General features: G+C 29.7%; 1 protein-coding gene across 1 annotated transcript; it reads left to right on the forward strand.

Moving 5' to 3' along the window:
* The first annotated feature begins 6,583 nt into the window (after positions 1-6,583).
* LOC137811604 (V-type proton ATPase subunit a2) lies at positions 6,584-17,106 on the forward strand. Its single transcript, XM_068613403.2, has 18 exons — positions 6,584-6,863; positions 7,051-7,095; positions 7,906-8,028; positions 8,114-8,221; positions 8,500-8,610; positions 8,692-8,859; positions 9,110-9,247; positions 12,323-12,430; positions 12,594-12,701; positions 12,812-12,960; positions 14,102-14,255; positions 14,360-14,520; positions 14,636-14,842; positions 14,916-15,099; positions 15,183-15,266; positions 15,353-15,546; positions 16,543-16,602; positions 16,694-17,106. Exons 1-18 carry the CDS (start codon positions 6,720-6,722, stop codon positions 16,899-16,901), a joined length of 2,454 nt encoding a protein of 817 aa, XP_068469504.1. The 5' UTR covers positions 6,584-6,719; the 3' UTR covers positions 16,902-17,106.
* Positions 17,107-20,525: the final 3,419 nt, after the last annotated feature.

The raw sequence follows: 20,525 nt of genomic DNA on the forward strand, positions 1-20,525 counted from the left end.
TCCCTTCTTTGTGTGTTTTGTTTGTTTGCCTTTAATACAATCCACACATACATTCAGATCAGTAAAATCCAAACTTGGAAGTATTTCATACTTTACCAATCTCTCCATTCTTTCCTTGGAAATATGTCCCAAACGTTTGTGCCACAAGAAAGCAGAACATTCATTCACCAAACTTCGTTTAGTGCCAACATTAAGATGCGAGGTCATAAGAGTTTCAGCATATAGTTTATCGAGATTCAATCTATATAATCCATCATAAAGAGTACCAGATCCAATAGACTTAAGTCTTGCCGCAATATTAGTCATTTCAATGACATGTTCGTGCATAGTACGAGAACCATCAAATTCCATGGTGGTTAATATACTCATTAATGTCCCAACAAGAGACTTATCAGTAGTTTGGGAGCGCTCTTCCACAAATTTCATAAATTCTTTTGCACCATCAGTTTTGGGAAGAGCAAACTTAATATTACTTGCTATGCTCAGTCGCATAAAGATACAGGAACAATACTTGATCACACATGCTTAACATTAATACTTTGAGTCATAAATTAAACATACTATACAGATTCAGAAAACATTATATGTATACTAATGTTCTCCTTTGGGAGATCCATTAATACACAAAACATAATGATGCTAATAGTATTAACTTTATTTGGTAAGATATATGCATTAACTAGAAACACTTGTTATCTTTGGATATACAAGCAAAAACTAATAACACATACTCACTACCAACAATCATATCCATTAATTATAAGGACAACTAATCAACCTTTGGGTGATCCATAATGCCCTATAATAATGAATTTCCATTTACCCATATACTTCATAATTTAGCATCCATTCTATAGGTAATTGGAATAAAATTTATCAGTAATCTGGAATTAAATAAAACTTAAAGATTTGATCACTTTGGTGATTAACAAATCTATCATACAAATAATTCCAGAAATTATATCATTAATTGAAATAAAATTCATCCATAATTTGGAATTAAATAAAACTTAAAGATTTGATCACTTTGGTGATTACAAATCTATCATACAAATAATTCCATAAATAATATCATTAATTGAAATAAAATTTCATCATCCATAATTTGGAATTAAATAAAACTTAAAGATTTGATCACTTTGGTGATTACAAATCTATCATACAAATAATTCCATAAATAATATCATTATATGAAATAAAATTTCATCCATAATTTGGAATTAAATAAAACTTAAAGATTTGATCACTTTGGTGATTACAAATCTATCATACAAATAATTCCATAAATAATATCATTATATGAAATAAAATTTCATCCATAATTTGGAATTAAATAAAACTTAAAGATTTGATCACTTTGGTGATTACAAATCCATCATATAATTCCAAAATTTCAATTTAAAATTAAATACATAAAGCGGAAATATAATTTTCCATTCCTCACTTTCAATCAATTAATTAAACTTTAATTTAATGAACATAATCATTAAAACTTTAATTTAATGCAAATTAAATTACATTAAAAAAAATAATACATAAACAGAAAAATTAATTTTCTGCTACTCACTTTTAATTAATTAATTAAACTTTAATTTAAATGTAAATTGCATTACATTATAACATAATAAAATTTCATTAAAACTTTAATTAAACTTTAATATAATTCAAATTGAATTAATTAATAATAATAACATAATAAAATTTGAATTAAAACTTTAATGAAACATTAATCAAAATAAAATAAAAAAAATAAAAAATAATAATAAACATGACGTTAGGCGCAGAGAATTACTCTCAATATTTTATTTATTTATATATATTGTTTCATTATTTTATATTATAATACAAATATCATTATTTTATATTATAATATAATTCTCCGTTCACTTTATCATGAAACCCTAGAAAAAAACACAGCCACCATTTTTCACTTTATCATCAAAGGGGTGTCAACCATAACTAAATGTGCCACGGGAAAAGATGACTGCAGTTTCATCTTTCTTCAATTGAATTAAAAAAAATGACATAAAGAGGCACACTCCATAAACCCCTAATTTTAAAATTAGGGTTTTTCAATTGAGATTAATTAAAATTAGGGTTCTCTAATTTTGATGGTTTAGGACAATTAGGGAACTATTATGGAGGAATGAAAACCTTAATTTATAAACCCTAATTTTAAATTAGGGTTCTTAAATAAATTAGGGTTCTTCAAATTTTGGAAAAACATTAATGGAGAATCACAAAAATGAGCAACAAGGCTCTGATACCACATGTAAGTCAAAACATGAATAAACGTAAATTGAACACATACAATAATGTGTTCACATATAGATCTTATCATATCATGATTCTCACACAATCATATAATCAAGAAGGAATAGGCACTTACCTTGATCCATGAGTGATCCTAATTGAGCAGTTACTTTATCTCCTTTATCCCAATCTATCTCTTGCAATTCCGTTCTTGTCTCACACTTTCGTGATGGTTAACAGTGAGACAACTATTATTTGCAGAGACAGAACCTTATAGCCTTTAGTACCCAATCTCCATCAGATGTAGGTTTTCATTAGGTATATCATCAGATATATATATTTCTCACATTAACCAATGGGCCTTTACTCTATTATTATTATTAAATCATATTTGGGCCCAAAGCCCAAACTCTAAGTCATGTGAGTCACTTTATAGAAATTAATTTACATAATTTCTTACATCAACTTGTTTCACTTTTTTGTTTAGCAACACAATCACTTTTGGATAAGACCAAGTATTATTTGGAATACAACAACTTGTGACTAATGATGAGTATGCTTTGGATCATAGTCACTATTGACTAAAAAACAATTTACAAAGAAAGTGATATAAAATATCATAGGTTCGCTCACTAAAAGAGGGGTAACGTTTTACGATGAATACAAAAGAAATTCACTCTTCTAGATGAGCTAAGGAAAACAAACTTTGTTCTTTTTCATAGCTAGGCTACAAGGATTCTTAAATATTACAAGAGTGTTAAAAACATTATTGTCGTTGTCAACCTTTCTTCTCAAAGAGTTTTTGCTATATATAGAGAATGACAAGATAAAGTTGTTGAGAATTTTCTAATAGTTGTGAGATCTTTAAAGAAGTCTTTTGCTTCATGTTGTGTTGATCCACCTTCAAATTAGACACATATTAAAGGTTTTTCAAGTAACATTGATTCAAGTAACACACTACAAGAAAAATTGGAATTACATACAGTCAAAATCCGTATGTAATTACATACGGATTTATCCGTATGTAATGTAAAAAATTTATTTTTTAACTTTTTCATTATTACTAATTATTATTTACCACAACCTATATTTTATATTAATCCTAAAGGCATTTTGCACTGGCTAGGACTCGAACCCAAGCCCATAGGACTCGACCACTAGACCAGACAAGTTCTTTGGTCATATTATCATTTTTATTATACTTATACATATTAATATAATTTATACATATTAATATAATTTATACATATTAATATAATTTATACATATTAATATAATTTATACATATTAATATAATTTATACATATTAATATAATTTATACATATTAATATAATTTATACATATTAATATAATTTATACATATTAATATAATTTATACATATTAATATAATTTATACATATTAATATAATTTATACATATTAATATAATTTATAATAATAATAATAAAATAAATTATATTTATATTATTAATATTATTAATATTTATTAATATTATTAATATTATTAATATTTATTAATATTATTAATATTATTAATATTTATTAATATTATTCATATTATTAATATTTATTAATGTTATAATTAATATTATTATTAACATTATATTCATATTATTAATATTTATTAATATTATTATTAATATTTATTAATGTTATAATTAATATTATTATTAACATTATATTCATATTATTAATATTTATTAATATTATTATTAATATTATTATTAACATTATTATTAATATTATTATTAACATTATTATTAATATTATTATTAACATTATTATTAATATTATTATTAACATTATTATTAATATTATTATTAATATTATTAGTATTAATATTCAAATTATTATTAATATTATTATTAATATTATTAGTATTAATATTCATATTATTAATATTATATTCATATTATCAATATTATATTCATATTATTAATATTAATTTTGATATAAATATACATTTAGATATTTATTGTGTGTGTATGTATAGTAGTTTTATTTGACTTGAGTAATATTACTTTTATCCGGATATAGATAGATAGAGAGAAAAAGGAAGAAATTATATAATATTAATATAACTTTAATACTATAAATACATATATGTTGATTAATATATTTCTTTATTTAATCATTAATTTTTTAAAACTCATGGTTAAATTTAAATTTACTTTCATATTATATATATATTAATATAAAATTATTTGATATCTTATTTTCAAATATAGGTTATTATAGGTAGTTGTGAAGTTTTTGTTAGATGGCTATATAGGTGCTTGTATCTTACACTTCTTTTCTGATTTGAGATTCTTGTATAAGGATTGAAATATCCTTAAAATGTTTTGTTTAATTTTTTTTATTCTTTGTCGATAAAAAAAAAATCTTATTTTCAAATATTTACTTACATAGATTAAAATTGATATAATGTATAATTTTTAAAATATTTTAAATTATAAATTATTTAATCATTTTGTCATTATGATTTATATTATATATTAGTAGAAAGGGTTATTTAGTAACAACCTTTTACATAGATTTATGGAATAATTAATATAGTTTAAACTATAATGATATGCTAACTAGTAATCTGTATTAGAGATTTAATTAATAGTTAATGTAAAAGTCATCATTTTATGTTAAAAGATAATATTGTTTGTTGACAATATTCTTTACTATAACACACAAGTAAAACCAACTACCTATAATGAACTTAATTAAGTCAATATGATCGTAAAATAATAATTAATATGATAGTTGATTTTAATGTAATAGGTAATATGATGACTATGAGTATGACATATATTAAATTTGATTCATACTAATAGATAATATAATAAATTATGTTTAGATTCAAGTAGATTATAGATAAATTAAATGTGATTCATATGTTAATATTGTTAGTATCATTAATATTGTTAGTATTATTATTATTATTAGTAGTATTATTAATATTGTTAGTATTATTAATATTGTTAGTATTATTAATATTATTATTATTATTAGTAGTATTATTAATATTGTTAGTATTATTAATATTATTAATATTGTTAGTATTATTAATATTATTAATATTGTTAGTATTATTAATATTGTTAGTATTGTTAGTATTATTAATATTATTAATATTGTTAGTATTATTAATATTGTTAATATTGTTAATATTGTTAATATTATTAATATTGTTAATATTATTAATATTGTTAGTATTATTAATAATAATAAGTATAATAAAAATCATAATAAAACTAAAGAATTTGCTTGGTGTAGTGGTTAAATTTTACTTGGTTGCTGAAGGATTGTTGAAGGAACCTGGCTTCGAATTCCATTCATTGCTTATTTTATGGTGTTAATATTTACATCCGTATGTAATAATCTGTATGTAATTCGCGTTTTTCTTGTAGTGACATTGATTGCATTTATCTTCTTGAAGTAATATTATGATACATGACTTATTAAGCCTAGGTTATATAATATTTTTTTATCTAAAATGGAGTAAAACACAAAATTGTACAAGACAAATTGTCTTTGCAAAGCTCATATTCTGCCTTTTAATATTGACATGTTTTCACAATATCTTTTTAAAAGACAAATATATTATATTAATTTTCTGTAACATAAAATAAGGATTTAGAATATTCAAATTGAGTCATTAAACACTATGTATATTTGTCGTTTGTACAAGCATTAGTTTATCAAACAAGGAATATACGCCAAACGCTTTGCATTTGTTGCCGTGAGATAAAACATTACATTGAAGCATTGCATCTTCTAAGGAAACCTTTGTCTCTAATCATGATCCAATGCTAATACCAAAACAATCTTCACATTTTATACTTGCAACACTTATTTAAACTAGCTCTTGGATTTGGTGCGCTTTTTTCTAACAAACAATGTATCATATTTTTTTATTAAATAATAATTCTATAAAATATATTTAAAATAAAACTATTTTATATATATTTTAAAATATTATGTATTTAAATAAAATATGATTATAATACTAAGTATTTGACATATAGTTTAATGATATTTTAGATTACAATTTTATATATTACCTTTAAGGATTATCATATTTATTAATATATATTTGGAAAGGATACTGTTTCTGAATAATTTATTTTAACTATTATCATCCACCAATATTCTTACTATTATTGGCAACATATGTGTATATTTTTTTTATAATAATTAATGCAATTAAGAAGTTAAAATTGTAATAATTTTTACAGTTGAAAAACAAAATGGAAAGAAAATGTCAATATTTATACTTTATATAATAATAATAATTGTTTTATATATTTATATGCGCGCGAGCGTTAGGAGGAAGAAGAAGCATTATAAACCGCGGGATGGATATAGCGGCAAGATTTGATTTACGAACAAACTCTTTTTCTATAGAAAAAGAGCATTTGCCTCACAGTTATTCGTTCATTCATTTTTGTGTTTGTGCATTTTAGAGATCCTGATGGTGAATGAAGGTAATTGTCTCCCCAAGATGGATCTGCTAAGGTCAGAGCCTATGCAATTGGCTCAATTGATCATTCCAATCGAATCAGCTCATCGAGCCATCTCTTACCTTGGCGATCTCGGCCTCTTCCAATTCAAAGATGTGAGATTCCTTTTCATTTCTCATTGCTCTTGTTTTAGATTCCTTTGCTGTGAATTCTGGAACCTGCATTGCCGTTACTCTTTTGATGCTCTCACTCACTATTTTCAATTGTGTTTTGATGCCTTCATTTCTCTGCATCTTATTTATTTCTTACATTGACAACTGTTTGTTTGAATTTATTCTCCAGCTCAATGTAGATAAAAGTCCATTCCAGCGAACTTATGCTTCTCAGGTGCATATCAAATCTCTACCTGCGCTTGCGTTTTGGTTTTACGTTTTAAAAAATAAAAATCATTTGCGCATTTGTTGTGTGTTATTGAAACTCTAATGACGCGAGATTTGGATAAACTGCATAATATTTGATGTCATTGCATTATGCGAAGGCCTTATCGAGCTTGTTTTATCTTCAGTTGACTGTAAGCAATTTTCACGATTCTCATTTTTGTTGAAAACACGACCGGAATTGTAGATATTTTTTGTTTTGTTTTTGAATGTAGGTAGGTATATCATAATTTTTTTATTTCAACATGTTTTGGATGTTCAATTTATGTAACGGCAAACCTGTAATGAAAAATTAATTTCTATTATTGCTATCTTAAGCACATTAGAGAATTCCTTCTAGTAAATATAACTAGGTGATCTCAGTCAGGACTTATTTGGATTAAATTAGAATAGGGTGAAATTGATTTGGATTAAACTAATTTTGAATTGGTGAACTAATTGGAGATGTGCTCAAATTGAAGTTCATACATCTGGAAGAGTTACAATGAGACTGTTCTATCTTTTTCTTTGTGCCAGAGGTATTGGTGAGGCTAAGTGACAGAGTATTACGTCTTTCAGGAAACTTTAAGCTCCTCCATTAATTTTGGTTTTATATGGTAATGCAAATTATCAATGTTGCTAAAATATCCCATCTGTGGTACTCCTTGTACTTTCAACAGTTTGAGAAAGTTCGTAACAGCATATACTAATTCTAATACACCATATTTAATGGAAGTTATTTTGATTTACTGAACTGGAAAACTTACAATTTATCATCTAGATTAAACGATGTGGGGAAATGGCGCGTAGGCTACGGTTGTTTAAGGAACAAATGATGAAAGCAGGTGTCTCACCCTCAACGACATCAGCGAGGGAGGATAATGTTGATCTGGAAAGTTTGGAGGTCATGACATTCTCTGAAACTTTTGTTACCCGTTCTTCTGCTCAAGAACACAGTATCAAGTAATAAATTTTTTGTTGGTGTCTAGGTTAAACTTGAAGAACTCGAAGCTGACCTCCTAGAGATTAACGCAAATAATGAGAAGTTGAAACACACTTACAATGAGCTATCAGAGTATAAACTTGTTCAAGAGAAGGTATGGTTTATTATGTTCTTCACTGCCACAAATGCCATAATCGTTTCTGATACTTAAGTTAACTTTGCTGTTCATCTCTCTGGTGTTTAAACTCTAAATAGAAGTGTATAAGCGTTAATTTTTTGGTATATTATTATGGTTTATTTCTGTCTACCTTTATACATACTGTTAGTCCTTATTCTTGGTTTGTATGTATTTTATCAAATAGCTTGGTCTTTTATTTTCTTTCCTTGATTGGATAAGAAAATGGTAATGCCTTTTTTGATTTATCATTACAGGTTGGTGAATTTTTCTCTTCAGCAAAAAACAATGCCGTAGCTCACCAGAAAAAGCTTGAAGTTCAGATAACTGTTGAAAGGTCTATTGACAGCCCATTATTATGGGAACAGGTATAAGCTGCAGCTGTGTATTTTCTTTTTGCTACTTTACAGATTTGTTCTCTTTCTGACGCTTAGTAAATTTGTGCTCAGGAGGAGACGTCAACAAAGCAAATTAAGCTGGGCTTTATCAGTGGACTTGTTTCGAGGGAAAAATCAGTTCCTTTCGAAAGAATTCTATTTCGTGCTACTAGGGGAAACGTTTTTCTCAAACAGGCTGTGGTTGATCATTCTGTTCTTGATCTTACGTCAGGGGAGAAGGTTACTTTAAATTCCTAAATTTAAGTCACAAACCTCTTGCAATTAGATATGTAGTATACTTGATCACCTAAGTTCCTCCTTTTATTTAAAAATCTGTGAACTTATAGAGACGAACGACAATGCTGCTTTGACATAATTGTATATATAATTAGTCTTTCTGATTATGGAAGTTTACTCTTCTATTGCTACTAGTCACTTCTATCTTCTTAGTCATTTTTGGTCCATAAAGTCACAGTCTCCCTTTTTACAGGTTCATAAAAATGTATTTGTTGTCTTTTATTCTGGAGAAAGTGTTAAAAGTAAAATTCTGAAAATATGTGATGCTTTTGGAGCAAATCGTTATCCTTTCTCAGATGACTTGAGTAAACAGCTTCAGACGATAACAGAGGTAAACTTAATCTTTAATTTTATATTTCCGCTTAGTTTTCAGTTGTTGTTAAGCTTAGATTTCTGCTTAGTTTCAGTTGTCTTTTATTTTCAGTTTTCAGCTTCAGATTGCTGAATCTTTAGAATTTCTTGTCGATTATTAATAAGAACAGCATATTTGTTATTCAGTTTGGACATGTTAGGTGAAAGTTTTACACCTTTAGTTTTCTTCGTGACTTATTGTGCAGCTATTTTTCAGTTATGTTCTTTTGGTGGTAACACGTGTCTTATTTTTCTTCAATAGCCTACGTCGAACTAAGTAAATTTCAGTGATCTCGATCAACCTTGTCACTGTTTTTTAGTTGTTAGTTGTTCTTTTTTCTTATCCAAGTTCAACAGTTTTTATGCAATGACATAAGTGAACTATTTTTCCGATAGTGCTATTTGCAAGGAATGAGGAATCTACATTTTTTATGTTGTGGGACAATACTTATATTATTAATTGACTTTATATACCGTACTTTTATAATAATTGTACATATATATTATATAAGAAAAAGATAAACAAACACCCAACAAAATTTAAACACCTTTATTATAACTAACTAAAAAGAGAATAAAAAAATGAAAAAGAAAATAATAAGCCATATGATATGAGTGTTGTTGAGGATGTTGATTGAGTATTTAATAAAAACGAGTGGTATATTTATCACTACTCTATTATATATTATGTGGTGGAAAAGTGTAAAATATATACATTTTAAAGTTTTTGAATATTTAGCTTATATGCATATTACAGAAGGTAGAAATAAATTTAATCTCAGATTAAAACCATTTTTATTGATTATGATAAGGGTGAATTTAGCTATTAACTTTAGGTTAACAAAAACAAATAAATTATTCATAGTAGGGATATGATTTTTAATGAAAGAATAATATTTAAGGATAAATATAATATAGTTATTAACAACTCAAAACCCAATAAAAAAACTGTTTGTAGAGGTAAATGATTTTTCAAAAACTCTTGTAATTGAGAGTCCTCAGCATGTCAGAGTATTCTACTCCAGTTCTTATATTATGAAGGTCTTCTCGACCTCATATCCCTAATAGGAGATACATGAATTATATGTTATTGTCTGATGAAGGGAAACATGAAAACAATGACGAAACATATCGAACTATAAACACTGACAAGTGGAAGCTTGTTATGAAAGATAAGATGAAGTCGCCGATCTCTAATCAAACTTAAGAATTAAGTACCTATGGGAAACAAGGCACTTCACAACAAATGGGTTCACCGGGTGAAGGAAGATGATGACGGCTCCAATAGATACAAAGCCAACTAGTCATAAATGGATTGCAGCAAAAGGAAGTAGTTGGTTACATTGAAATATTTATTCCAATTCTGTAGCTAAACACTACCAGGTTTGTCTTAAGCATTGTGACTAGTGAAGAAATCTTCCTTAAGAATTTGGATTTGAAAATTGCATTTTTTTAATGGTGATTTAGATGAGGAGATATATATACATCAACTTAAATATTTCTTAGGGAAAGGGAAGGAGAATATACTGTGTATATATTGAAGAAGAGTTTGTATGACTTGAAACAACCACCAAGATCATAGTGTAAGAAGTTTGATGGCTTCATGCACAAGAAAGGATTCGAAAATGTTGATCAATGTTATTTCTTCAAGAGATATAAATTCAATTATATCGTTTTTCTTACTTTATGTAGATGATTTGCTAGTGGTAGGTTTGAACATGTGTGAAATTAAAAACTTAAATGAAACTATCAAAAGAATTTAACATGAAGGACTTAAGTCCAGTGAAGAAGATCTTAAGAAAGCAAATCACGAGAGATAGACGAAAAGGAATTTTGTAGTTATCTCAACTAGAGTACATCAACAGTATTTTCAGAGTTTATCATGGAAGATACGCACATTTTTGTCTAGTCCTTTTTGCCTCTCCTAGGATAAGTTATTTTAGAGAGAATGGCTAAGGTTCATTAACATGGAAGATATCAAGCTAATTAACACATTTTTGTATAGTCATTTTTGCGTCTCGTGGGATAAGTTACCTTAGAGAGAAAAAGAGAGAGAGCTTATGGATAAGGTTCAATATGCTTCTACCATTGGAAGTTCGATGTACACACGCTAGTTTGGCCAAATATTAGGCATGCAATGGGAGCTGTAGAGAAGTTTATGTCAAATTGAATTTAAGTTCATTGGGAAGTATTCAAGTGGATTTTGACATATCTATAAAACACCACAGAAATAAAGGAGAATTAAAAATTGAAGACTTTAGATGCAAACTTTGGAGGTGAAGTCAATCATCAAAGAAGTACCACTATTTAACTTTTTACTATTGATGCTACAATTATTACTTGGACATTGCCGATACATAAAATTGTTGCTTTATCTGCTAGATTATAATATAGTAACAGAAACCAATAAAGAATTTATGTGACTTTAAGGATTGTTAACAAACTACAATTTATCCCGAAGAAAAATGCTTTGCACAATGATAGTCAAAATGTAATACATACGTAAAAAATTCAACATTTGTTATCATTTCATCTGATCTTTTCTTGAAAATGAGGTTCTAACGTTGGAAAAGATCCAAGACAGTAACTATTGACTAACAAATAGCAAATAAAAAAGTTATTGTATTGATAAAGTATGAAGACAAATTAAAATAAGTGTGAAGTGAAAAATTGTTGAAAATGGTCAAGAAACATTGTTTTAATCTTGAGAGAAATAAGGAAAAACAATAAAAAGGAAATAATTAGCAAAATAATAGGAAAAGAAATGTGCAGAATTTTTTTTTTTTGCATTCTCATATAAATATAATCCATTTACTTTGTAAATTAATCAATTTCAATATAAGAAAAAAAAACAAAGAAAGAACATTAGTGAGAAAAAACATTATTTCATGTATAATTATTCACCATATTAGAGATTTCGGATTTTATGATGCGAGCTTCTTGCCACTTCCCCAGGCCCAAGTGGTTGGTCTACTTTATCCATAGTAGCAGCTCTTCATAGACTGATTACAGAAAATGTGCAGAAAATAATAACTGTGTACTATGAACTTGATAGGTTTCAGGAAGACTTGCAGAATTGAAGACTACCATAGAGGCAGGATTGCTTCACCGGAGCACTCTATTGCAGACAATTGGATATCACTATGATCAGTGGAGCCTTCAGGTTTGTTTCATTTTACATCTAATATTTCTTTGAACTACTACCAAAAGACATGCATAGACAATAGAGTATTTGATTCCTGTTTCTCTTTTCAGCTTTTCTGCTACTTCTGCAATTAATTTTCATTCCAATGCTAACATTTCCTTTCTTCAATTTTAACTGATAGTTGAAGAAGGAAAAATCCATTTATCACACTCTAAATATGCTTAGCATTAATGTGACAAAGAAATGTCTCCTTGCAGAAGGTTGGTGTCCTGTTTTTGCGACAACCCAGGTCGGTCCTTGAACTATGATTTTAATTTCTGATGCGTTGTGCAGAAGCATACACGTAATGCCGTTTTTATTGGCTGGCCTAGCGAATTAATTTGATTCAATACTTGACAGATTCACAAAGTATTGGAGCAGGCAACTGTGGACTGCAGTTCTCAAGTTGGGGTGATATTTCAGGTCTTACATACAAAGGAATCACCGCCTACCTACTTTTGCACAAACAAATTCACTTCTTCTTTTCAAGAAATTGTAGATGCCTATGGGTAAGTTATGTGGCCCTCACCATGAGCATTTCAAATTTCATTCCCCTCTTATTCAAAAAATCCCTAGCAGGTAATTGTGATCTGACTTGCACTTTTAATCATAAAGAATCAAGCCTGAAGATTTAACAATTTTAATCCAATGTGATGGCACATGTTATACGGGTCCTTTTGGTCGGTATAACTTTTGCTCATTTCAATTAAAACTTGATCTCTCCATTATATATATATAACACAAAGTGTTAGAATCACACATCACAACTTAAGCCCTCCACAAACTTATACTTCATCTGATTATTATATATAGCTTATTCTATACATAATAATTCTTGTAACTTTTCAAGACATTGTAACTGCATTATATGAGTCCCACCAAAATACGCTGCCACCCGAAATTGAAGTTAAATTTGGTAAAGATTTACAAATCCCAGTATCTGGTTACTTTGTCACTTGTGAATTTGAAGGAAAAAAAAATTAAACAATAAGTCACAGATTTAGTGAGAACATAATAAAAGTTAAAAAATAAAGTTACTTTACCCATCCAACTACTAATTCTATCCCTTTTCATGCATGCTGCCTTGCTCTACTTCGACTTTTTTTCCCATTCTTCATTCTCGATCAAGACTCAATTCTTCTTTATTTTCCTTGCCATGGATCTCATTTACGACATTGAGTTGCTTTTCATTTGTCAACATAAAAATAATGTATTTTGTTTCTCTATTGTCGGGATATGATAAATGAGAAATCAATCTTACGCCCCGTAAATCATGCTAAAAACTTTCTCCATTAGATTAAAATTTATATCATACTTATAAATTCTCATAAGAACCCAACAATGTCTTCCAAATTATCTACCATGTATGTTAAATTTATAGTAGAACATACCTTCAGAAAAACTGGGGACTGGTGTAAGTTTATCAACTCTTGCAGCCATCATAATAGTGGTGACAAATGGATTTTATGTGATTAAGGTAGGATTTATGTTTTCTTTTAGAGTGCGTCTGGTAAGCCGTTCCAGTAATATCTAATATTGCTGAAGTGTTTTGGCCACAATTATCACATTATCAAAGTCCAATAACCGATTCTTAGTTGCTTCTAGATTTATTGATAATCAGCCTGAAACTATAATATTATTACTTGACAGAGTCGCCAAATACCAGGAAGCAAATCCCGGTGTGTACACAATTATCACGTTTCCATTTCTTTTTGCTGTAATGTTCGGCGACTGGGGGCATGGCATATGCCTATTACTGGCGGCTTTGTATCTCGTGATCAACGAGAAAAAATTTTCGACTCAGGTACTTTACTTATGGTCGTGGATTTTTTGTATTCAATCTGAATGTTTCTGCCTATTTTATTTTATGCCAGTATCAGTTTTGTTCAATGTTGTTAATAACGACAGAAACTTGGAGACATAATGGAAATGGCTTTCGGTGGACGCTATATTATTACGATGATGGCACTCTTCTCAATCTATACCGGGATGATATATAATGAGTTCTTCTCTGTTCCATTTGAATTATTTGGACCCTCTGCCTATGGATGTCGTGATCCTTCATGCGGGTGGTTATCAGTACAATTTATTTAATATTATTAGATTTCCCTTTTCTCTTATACTAATTGGTTACATTATTTGTCTGTATTTGTCTGTGCAATATTTATGCATTCCCTTTTTTAGGGATGCTTCTACAATAGGTTTAATAAAAGTACGTGACACTTATCCATTTGGTGTGGATCCTAAATGGCATGGTACTCGGAGTGAACTTCCATATCTTAATTCTTTGAAGATGAAGATGTCAATTCTGCTGGGGGTATCCCAAATGAATCTTGGAATCATAATGAGTTACTATAATGCAAAATACTTCGAAAACAATATAAATATCTGGTAACAGCAAAAACAATTTTAGTTTTTCTTAGTCTGTGGGGTATCATTGTTTGATTTTCCGATAATGATTCAGGTACCAGTTCGTTCCACAGATGATATTCTTAAATAGCTTGTTTGGCTACCTTTCACTCCTCATAATTGTAAAATGGTGCACTGGATCACAGGCTGACCTGTATCATGTGGTTATATACATGTTCCTAAGCCCAACTGAGGATTTAGGTGAAAACCAGCTTTTTGTTGGTCAAAAGCTCCTTCAAGTAAGAAATTTCAATTTGATTTGGATAAATTTTGTTTTAGACAGATACCTCATCTGAACTGCCCACTGTTTCTTTGATGTTAGCTTGTGTTACTACTGTTGGCACTTGTTGCCGTACCATGGATGCTAGTACCAAAGCCCTTTCTCCTGAAGAAGCAACATAAAGAAGTACACTCAAAACCATTATTTTATTTATTTTTTTCTCATTTTTTTTTGTAAATCACATTCTTATTTTCATTACCATGCTTCCTCAGAGGCATCAAGGTCAATCTTACGCTTTGCTGTACAACGCGGATGATCCTAACGAATCAGAGTCACAAAGTGTTTCCTGTGACCATGATGAGTTTGACTTCAGCGAGGTTTTTGTGCACCAACTTATACATACAATCGAATTTGTGCTTGGAGCGGTGTCTAATACAGCTTCGTATCTACGTTTGTGGGCGCTCAGGTATGTAGTCGAAAGCCTGTGATTGTAGTCTTGTGAAATTTTGTTACAGTTTCGTATCTACGGCTTCGTATCTACGGAATGGGAATTACTTCCCCTACCGGCGCGTCCATTAAAATTGCTTTGCCTCTACCATATCTTCCATTGATTCGTGGATCAACCACAATATTCATCAACACCTTGTTCGTGTCATTGTTATTAGTATTATGATAATTGTTCTCGGTTAACAAGGAAGGAACGAGAATCATGGCCGGATTTTCATTGATGCTGAGATAGTGTGGATTAGAAGGATTAATAAGGTGATTAGAGTTTGACTTGTCATGATGAAAAAGTAATGAGCAAAGATAAAGAAATTAAAGAGATGGCCCCGCTTTCTGAGACCATTAGTTTTGTATATCTCATATAGAGAAAGAAGAGAAAGGTAAAAAAAGAAAATGATACTATATATGTCATTTCAAGGGTTGGTTGCTTCGAAATTCTAGTCAGGGTTGTTAAATGACAAAAACTGATACGGTTTTATTATCGTCCACTCATTAGTTGCAGCTACTTATTCTACAAGTTTTTCGTACCATTTTATTTCAATAGTAACTAGTGTCCTGTAAAAATGGAAAAAGTTTTATTAGATAGGAAAATATTTAATATATTGGAAATATAATAAATGGCAATAAAACTTCTTTTAAATGAACTTGTATCTAACAGAAGAGATTTGATGAGGTCACATTCATATCAAGATTAGTCTATCATAATATGGTGAATTAAAGTTCAAATATTCATTTGAAAATGTCTATATGTAGTATCCACATGCTTCAATTATTTATAAAAGAAGTTATTTGAGGGAAAAGTAAACACTTTGTTTAATTAATCAGAAGTATTTAGTACATATTTGATGTTCCTCAACATTTAAGATTCTTTTAGCTCAACCCTGTTGTAAACCGTTCTCCTTTAAATAATTCATATCCTTTGATTATAATTCTTTCCTTGGTTTTTGGTTTTGTTCAGCTTAGCTCATTCGGAGCTGTCCAGTGTTTTCTATGACAAAGTTCTGCTTCTGGCCTGGGGGTAAGTTCTTTAGTTGTGCTATGGAAAAGTGGCGGGCCATTAAGAAGGTTATGTGATGCACTAACCCTGAATGTTTCTGTGACCGATGCAGGTACAATAACACTATTATTCTCATTGTTGGCATTTTTGTTTTTATCTGTGCAACTGTTGGTGTGTTACTGTTAATGGAAACTCTAAGTGCTTTCTTGCATGCTTTGAGACTTCACTGGGTAGAGTTCCAGAACAAATTTTACGAGGGAGATGGTTACAAGTTCTTTCCGTTTTCCTTTACTTTACTCACGGATGAAGATGAGCTGTAAGGTGCGAAATACCAGATGATTTTCTAATAGATATGTCCTCCACAATCAAGTGGTGTATAGTGTAAAGTGATTTTGAAATTCAATTATTTTAATTGTTTTTTACTCATTAATTCTAATTGTTTCCAGACCACATTAACATGTCAAAATAATGCAATGGACAATTTATAACTGATGTCATGAGACGTTCAGTTTACCTGTTCTCTTTTAACAGATATCTCTTGCAGTTTAGTCCAAGACATTGGAATGTGGCAAAGTTAATTGTGGGGACACAAATTCATTTCATTCAGGTTACGTGCAATAACTATCGATAACGGTGAGTAATGTTTTGTAGCTAAAAAGCTAGCACACCGAATTACAGAAAAAGTAAATCATAAACATGGTCTAACAGTTTACCCCATAAAATTACATCATTCCAAATTATTCACATACACACTTTACTTGTTCCGATACCACGTTTAGGCATCCTTATATTTAATGGTTAGAGATATGTACTGCAGCTACAGTTGAGTCCATCGAGTCCACCCCTCATACATTCTGACCTCTGCAGATCTTGTAATATCTGTTTCTACCCAGTTCTCTCCCCATGAATTCTTTAAGATCCAGTAAGGTTTTTCCTTAAACCGGATGGGAGCATAAGCACCAGCACCATAGCCCACTCCATGATCCAATGCTTGCCGGAGATGTATGGGCATGAGATGCCACCAGTATATGTGTACATAAAAACTGCATTGATAGCAACTATGCCATGAAAAGGAAAAGTCAGTCTTTCTCTAATCTCCCACATGTTTTCTAAGTTATGAAACATGGCATGTTTTTTAAGTTATGAAACATGGAAGACGTTGTGGATCTTAGAACAATTAAGTTCGATTCTGTAAACTACCTCTCGAATACAATCTAGGATTTTGTGGGACCAAAATACTTGGGGGCTCAACTTGACATTGGGTCTTTGAGAAACAGAAACTTGTCTAAAAGAGTGTAGTTTCACATATACCATATCACTAATTTTATATTTTTTTGTCATATCTATGTCTATCAGCCAGTTGTTTCATCCTCTCTCTCTAGCTCTTTTCAAATGGAATTTAAACATTTTCAACATTTGCTCCTTTTTCTAAGGCTCTTGTCCACAAGTTCCACTTTTGATTCTCTCGAGCTCTTTTCAAATAGAGTTTAACCACTTTCAACATTTCCTCCCTTTTTCTAAGACTCCTGTCCACAAGTTCCACTTTTGATTCTCCTAGAAGGTAGGGCGGATGAGTAGGAGGGAGTTGTCCATACACTATTTCATAAGGTGTTGCTTTAGTATCAGTGTGGCAAGTGGTGTTGTACCACCATTCAGCGATTGGCACTCACTTGACCCAATTTTGTGATGACCCAGCACACATGCATCTCAAATAGGTTCCAAGACACCTCTTGACCACCTCCATCTGTCCATCTGCGTGCAATATAAGTTCTGAGATCAGTAAACAACAAACCTTAAAGACCTATATATACTAAAAAGTCATGAGAAAACTAATGCTCAAATTCAAATTTAAAATTGCTACCGCCCGTCATACTCTAGCCACCGGATGCAACACCAAACAAAACAACACAATAAAAAAACGTCATCAAAATAAAAAAGGAACCATAGAACTCACCTTTGGGAAAATGGTCGTAAAAGGTTCAGCTCCATCGAAGAACCCTTAGCCAAGCAAGGACTCTGCCTCCTCACGACGACCCAATTTCTAATGTCTTCTCTGGGAATTATGGTTCATTAATACTACTCTTTGTATAGCCATAGAGAAAGCTTCCTAGTATAATGTATTATATGAGTTTCTCTCAATGATGTGAAGCATTCAGTCAAATTTGATAAATTTTATTCTCAAGTTTAGGAATAATATGAGATATATTATTTTATGAAATATATCATATTTATATATGCAGTAACCTGTTGAAAAGACGAGAATTGGAACTAAGTCATGAAAGAAGAGACGAGGGTATTGGAAAACAACATATAACTTTAGAGAGGATATAGATAAGCCAATTGATAAAACCAGACACATAAGGATAGATCAATACTTCATCAAGGAGAAACTAAATAGTGGTCCTACATGATTCCCTTCAAGAATTCAAGAATTCAATTGGCTGAAGTATTCATCAAGGAGCTTTCCACATAGTGGTTTTGGGATCTTGAAAAATAAGAATGATTGAGATTCTCCGAGTAGCTTGAAGAGGAGCGTTGTTATAACAAGCACTATTTCAAAATATAACAATACTTGAAATGATAATTATTGAGACACTTTTTTCTAGTATTTCAAAATCAAGATTTTATTAGGCTTAGCCTATATAATGATAATAAAACTTATATATTTTTTGTCAAGAAATATATTTCAGTTTTTTCCTTGTTTCAACTATAATGACTATTTCTCAATTCATAAAAAATTGGTCATAGCAATAATTTTATCATGAAATGATAAAAAAACTAAAAAATTAACATCAATACAATGTGAATAGGTTGCAATCTCATACCTCCTTGCGAAGAAGTTTAGAGAACTACAATAACCTTTTCTTAGTTGACCCAACCAATTCTTATAAAAAATATATAGGTTTATAGGAAGCTAATTAAGGAAGAAAAAATGTAATGGAATATTTGTATATTTTACATCGATCAATTTTTTAATCGATGTAAAATGATATGCTTTCTACATTAATAATGGAATTAATCTAATAAGTTTCATATAATCAATGTAAAATGTACATTTTGGACTAGTAACGTATTTGTTGTCCTCTATTGCCGCCATTATCCCTATCTAGCAAAATGGAGAACAAAGGACAATCAACCTTGAGATGAGCCATGAGAACATAGGTGAATCTTGGATTACAACCACACATTCATACAATTCAACATGTCTCGAATAATCTTATTCTTATTATTGCTCATATCAACCATGTTTTAGATTCCTAATATCTCTTGTATTCAGATTTATTGTGTTTGCATGATATTATGTTGACCATTAATTAGTTCAGACTCAAAACTTCAATCTTGTGGTTCATTTATAATATACTAGATTGTTTGTCCTTCTACAAATTTGTCTGATATTCCATAGTCACTTTAATTCCAAGCATTGATATCTCAAGATACTTCTATTCTCTTCCTTTACATGGATGATGTTCCCCGATTAGAGATTATTCCAATGCTCTTGTACACTCCATTGTGCATTGATGCAATCCGAATAAGAGAATGTCAAATTAGATATATTTTGTGTTTCATCCAAATTCAAACTTTTAATTGAGTCACATAGAGTACTTATTCTGTGTCAACCATTATTTCCATAAATATTATTCTATTCCTTTGCCATCATATACTTCAAATAATCACTATTCATAGGCTCCTCCATACCTATTCCCTTTTCCATTATGTTCCTTTTAAGTAAAAATATTGAAAATGGGTTCACAATTCCAAATTATATAGACTATTTTGCTGAAAAAAATAAATGACTAACAAATTCTTCTTTCTCATAGCATAGTGACCATATAATATTGCCACTACAAGAAAGACAAGAGTTTACGTCGATAAAAAATGGACGCAAAATAAAGAAAACCGACGAATAAACGTCAACTATGTGTCGACCAACAAGTCGATGAAAA

The sequence above is a fragment of the Phaseolus vulgaris genome, chromosome 2 (genome assembly GCF_051622355.1).
Source record: "Phaseolus vulgaris cultivar YP4 chromosome 2, ASM5162235v1, whole genome shotgun sequence".
Lineage (NCBI taxonomy): Eukaryota > Viridiplantae > Streptophyta > Magnoliopsida > Fabales > Fabaceae > Phaseolus > Phaseolus vulgaris.

Excerpts from the sequence above, each read along its gene's own strand:
- LOC137811604 (XM_068613403.2), top strand. The coding sequence starts at position 6,720 with ATGGTGAATGAAGGTAATTGTCTCCCCAAGATGGATCTGCTAAGGTCA. Across the intron at positions 12,431-12,593 it reads ATGATCAGTGGAGCCTTCAG|TTGAAGAAGGAAAAATCCAT; the intron begins GTTTGTTTCATT and ends TTTAACTGATAG. Across the intron at positions 12,961-14,101 it reads GAAATTGTAGATGCCTATGG|AGTCGCCAAATACCAGGAAG; the intron begins GTAAGTTATGTG and ends ATTACTTGACAG.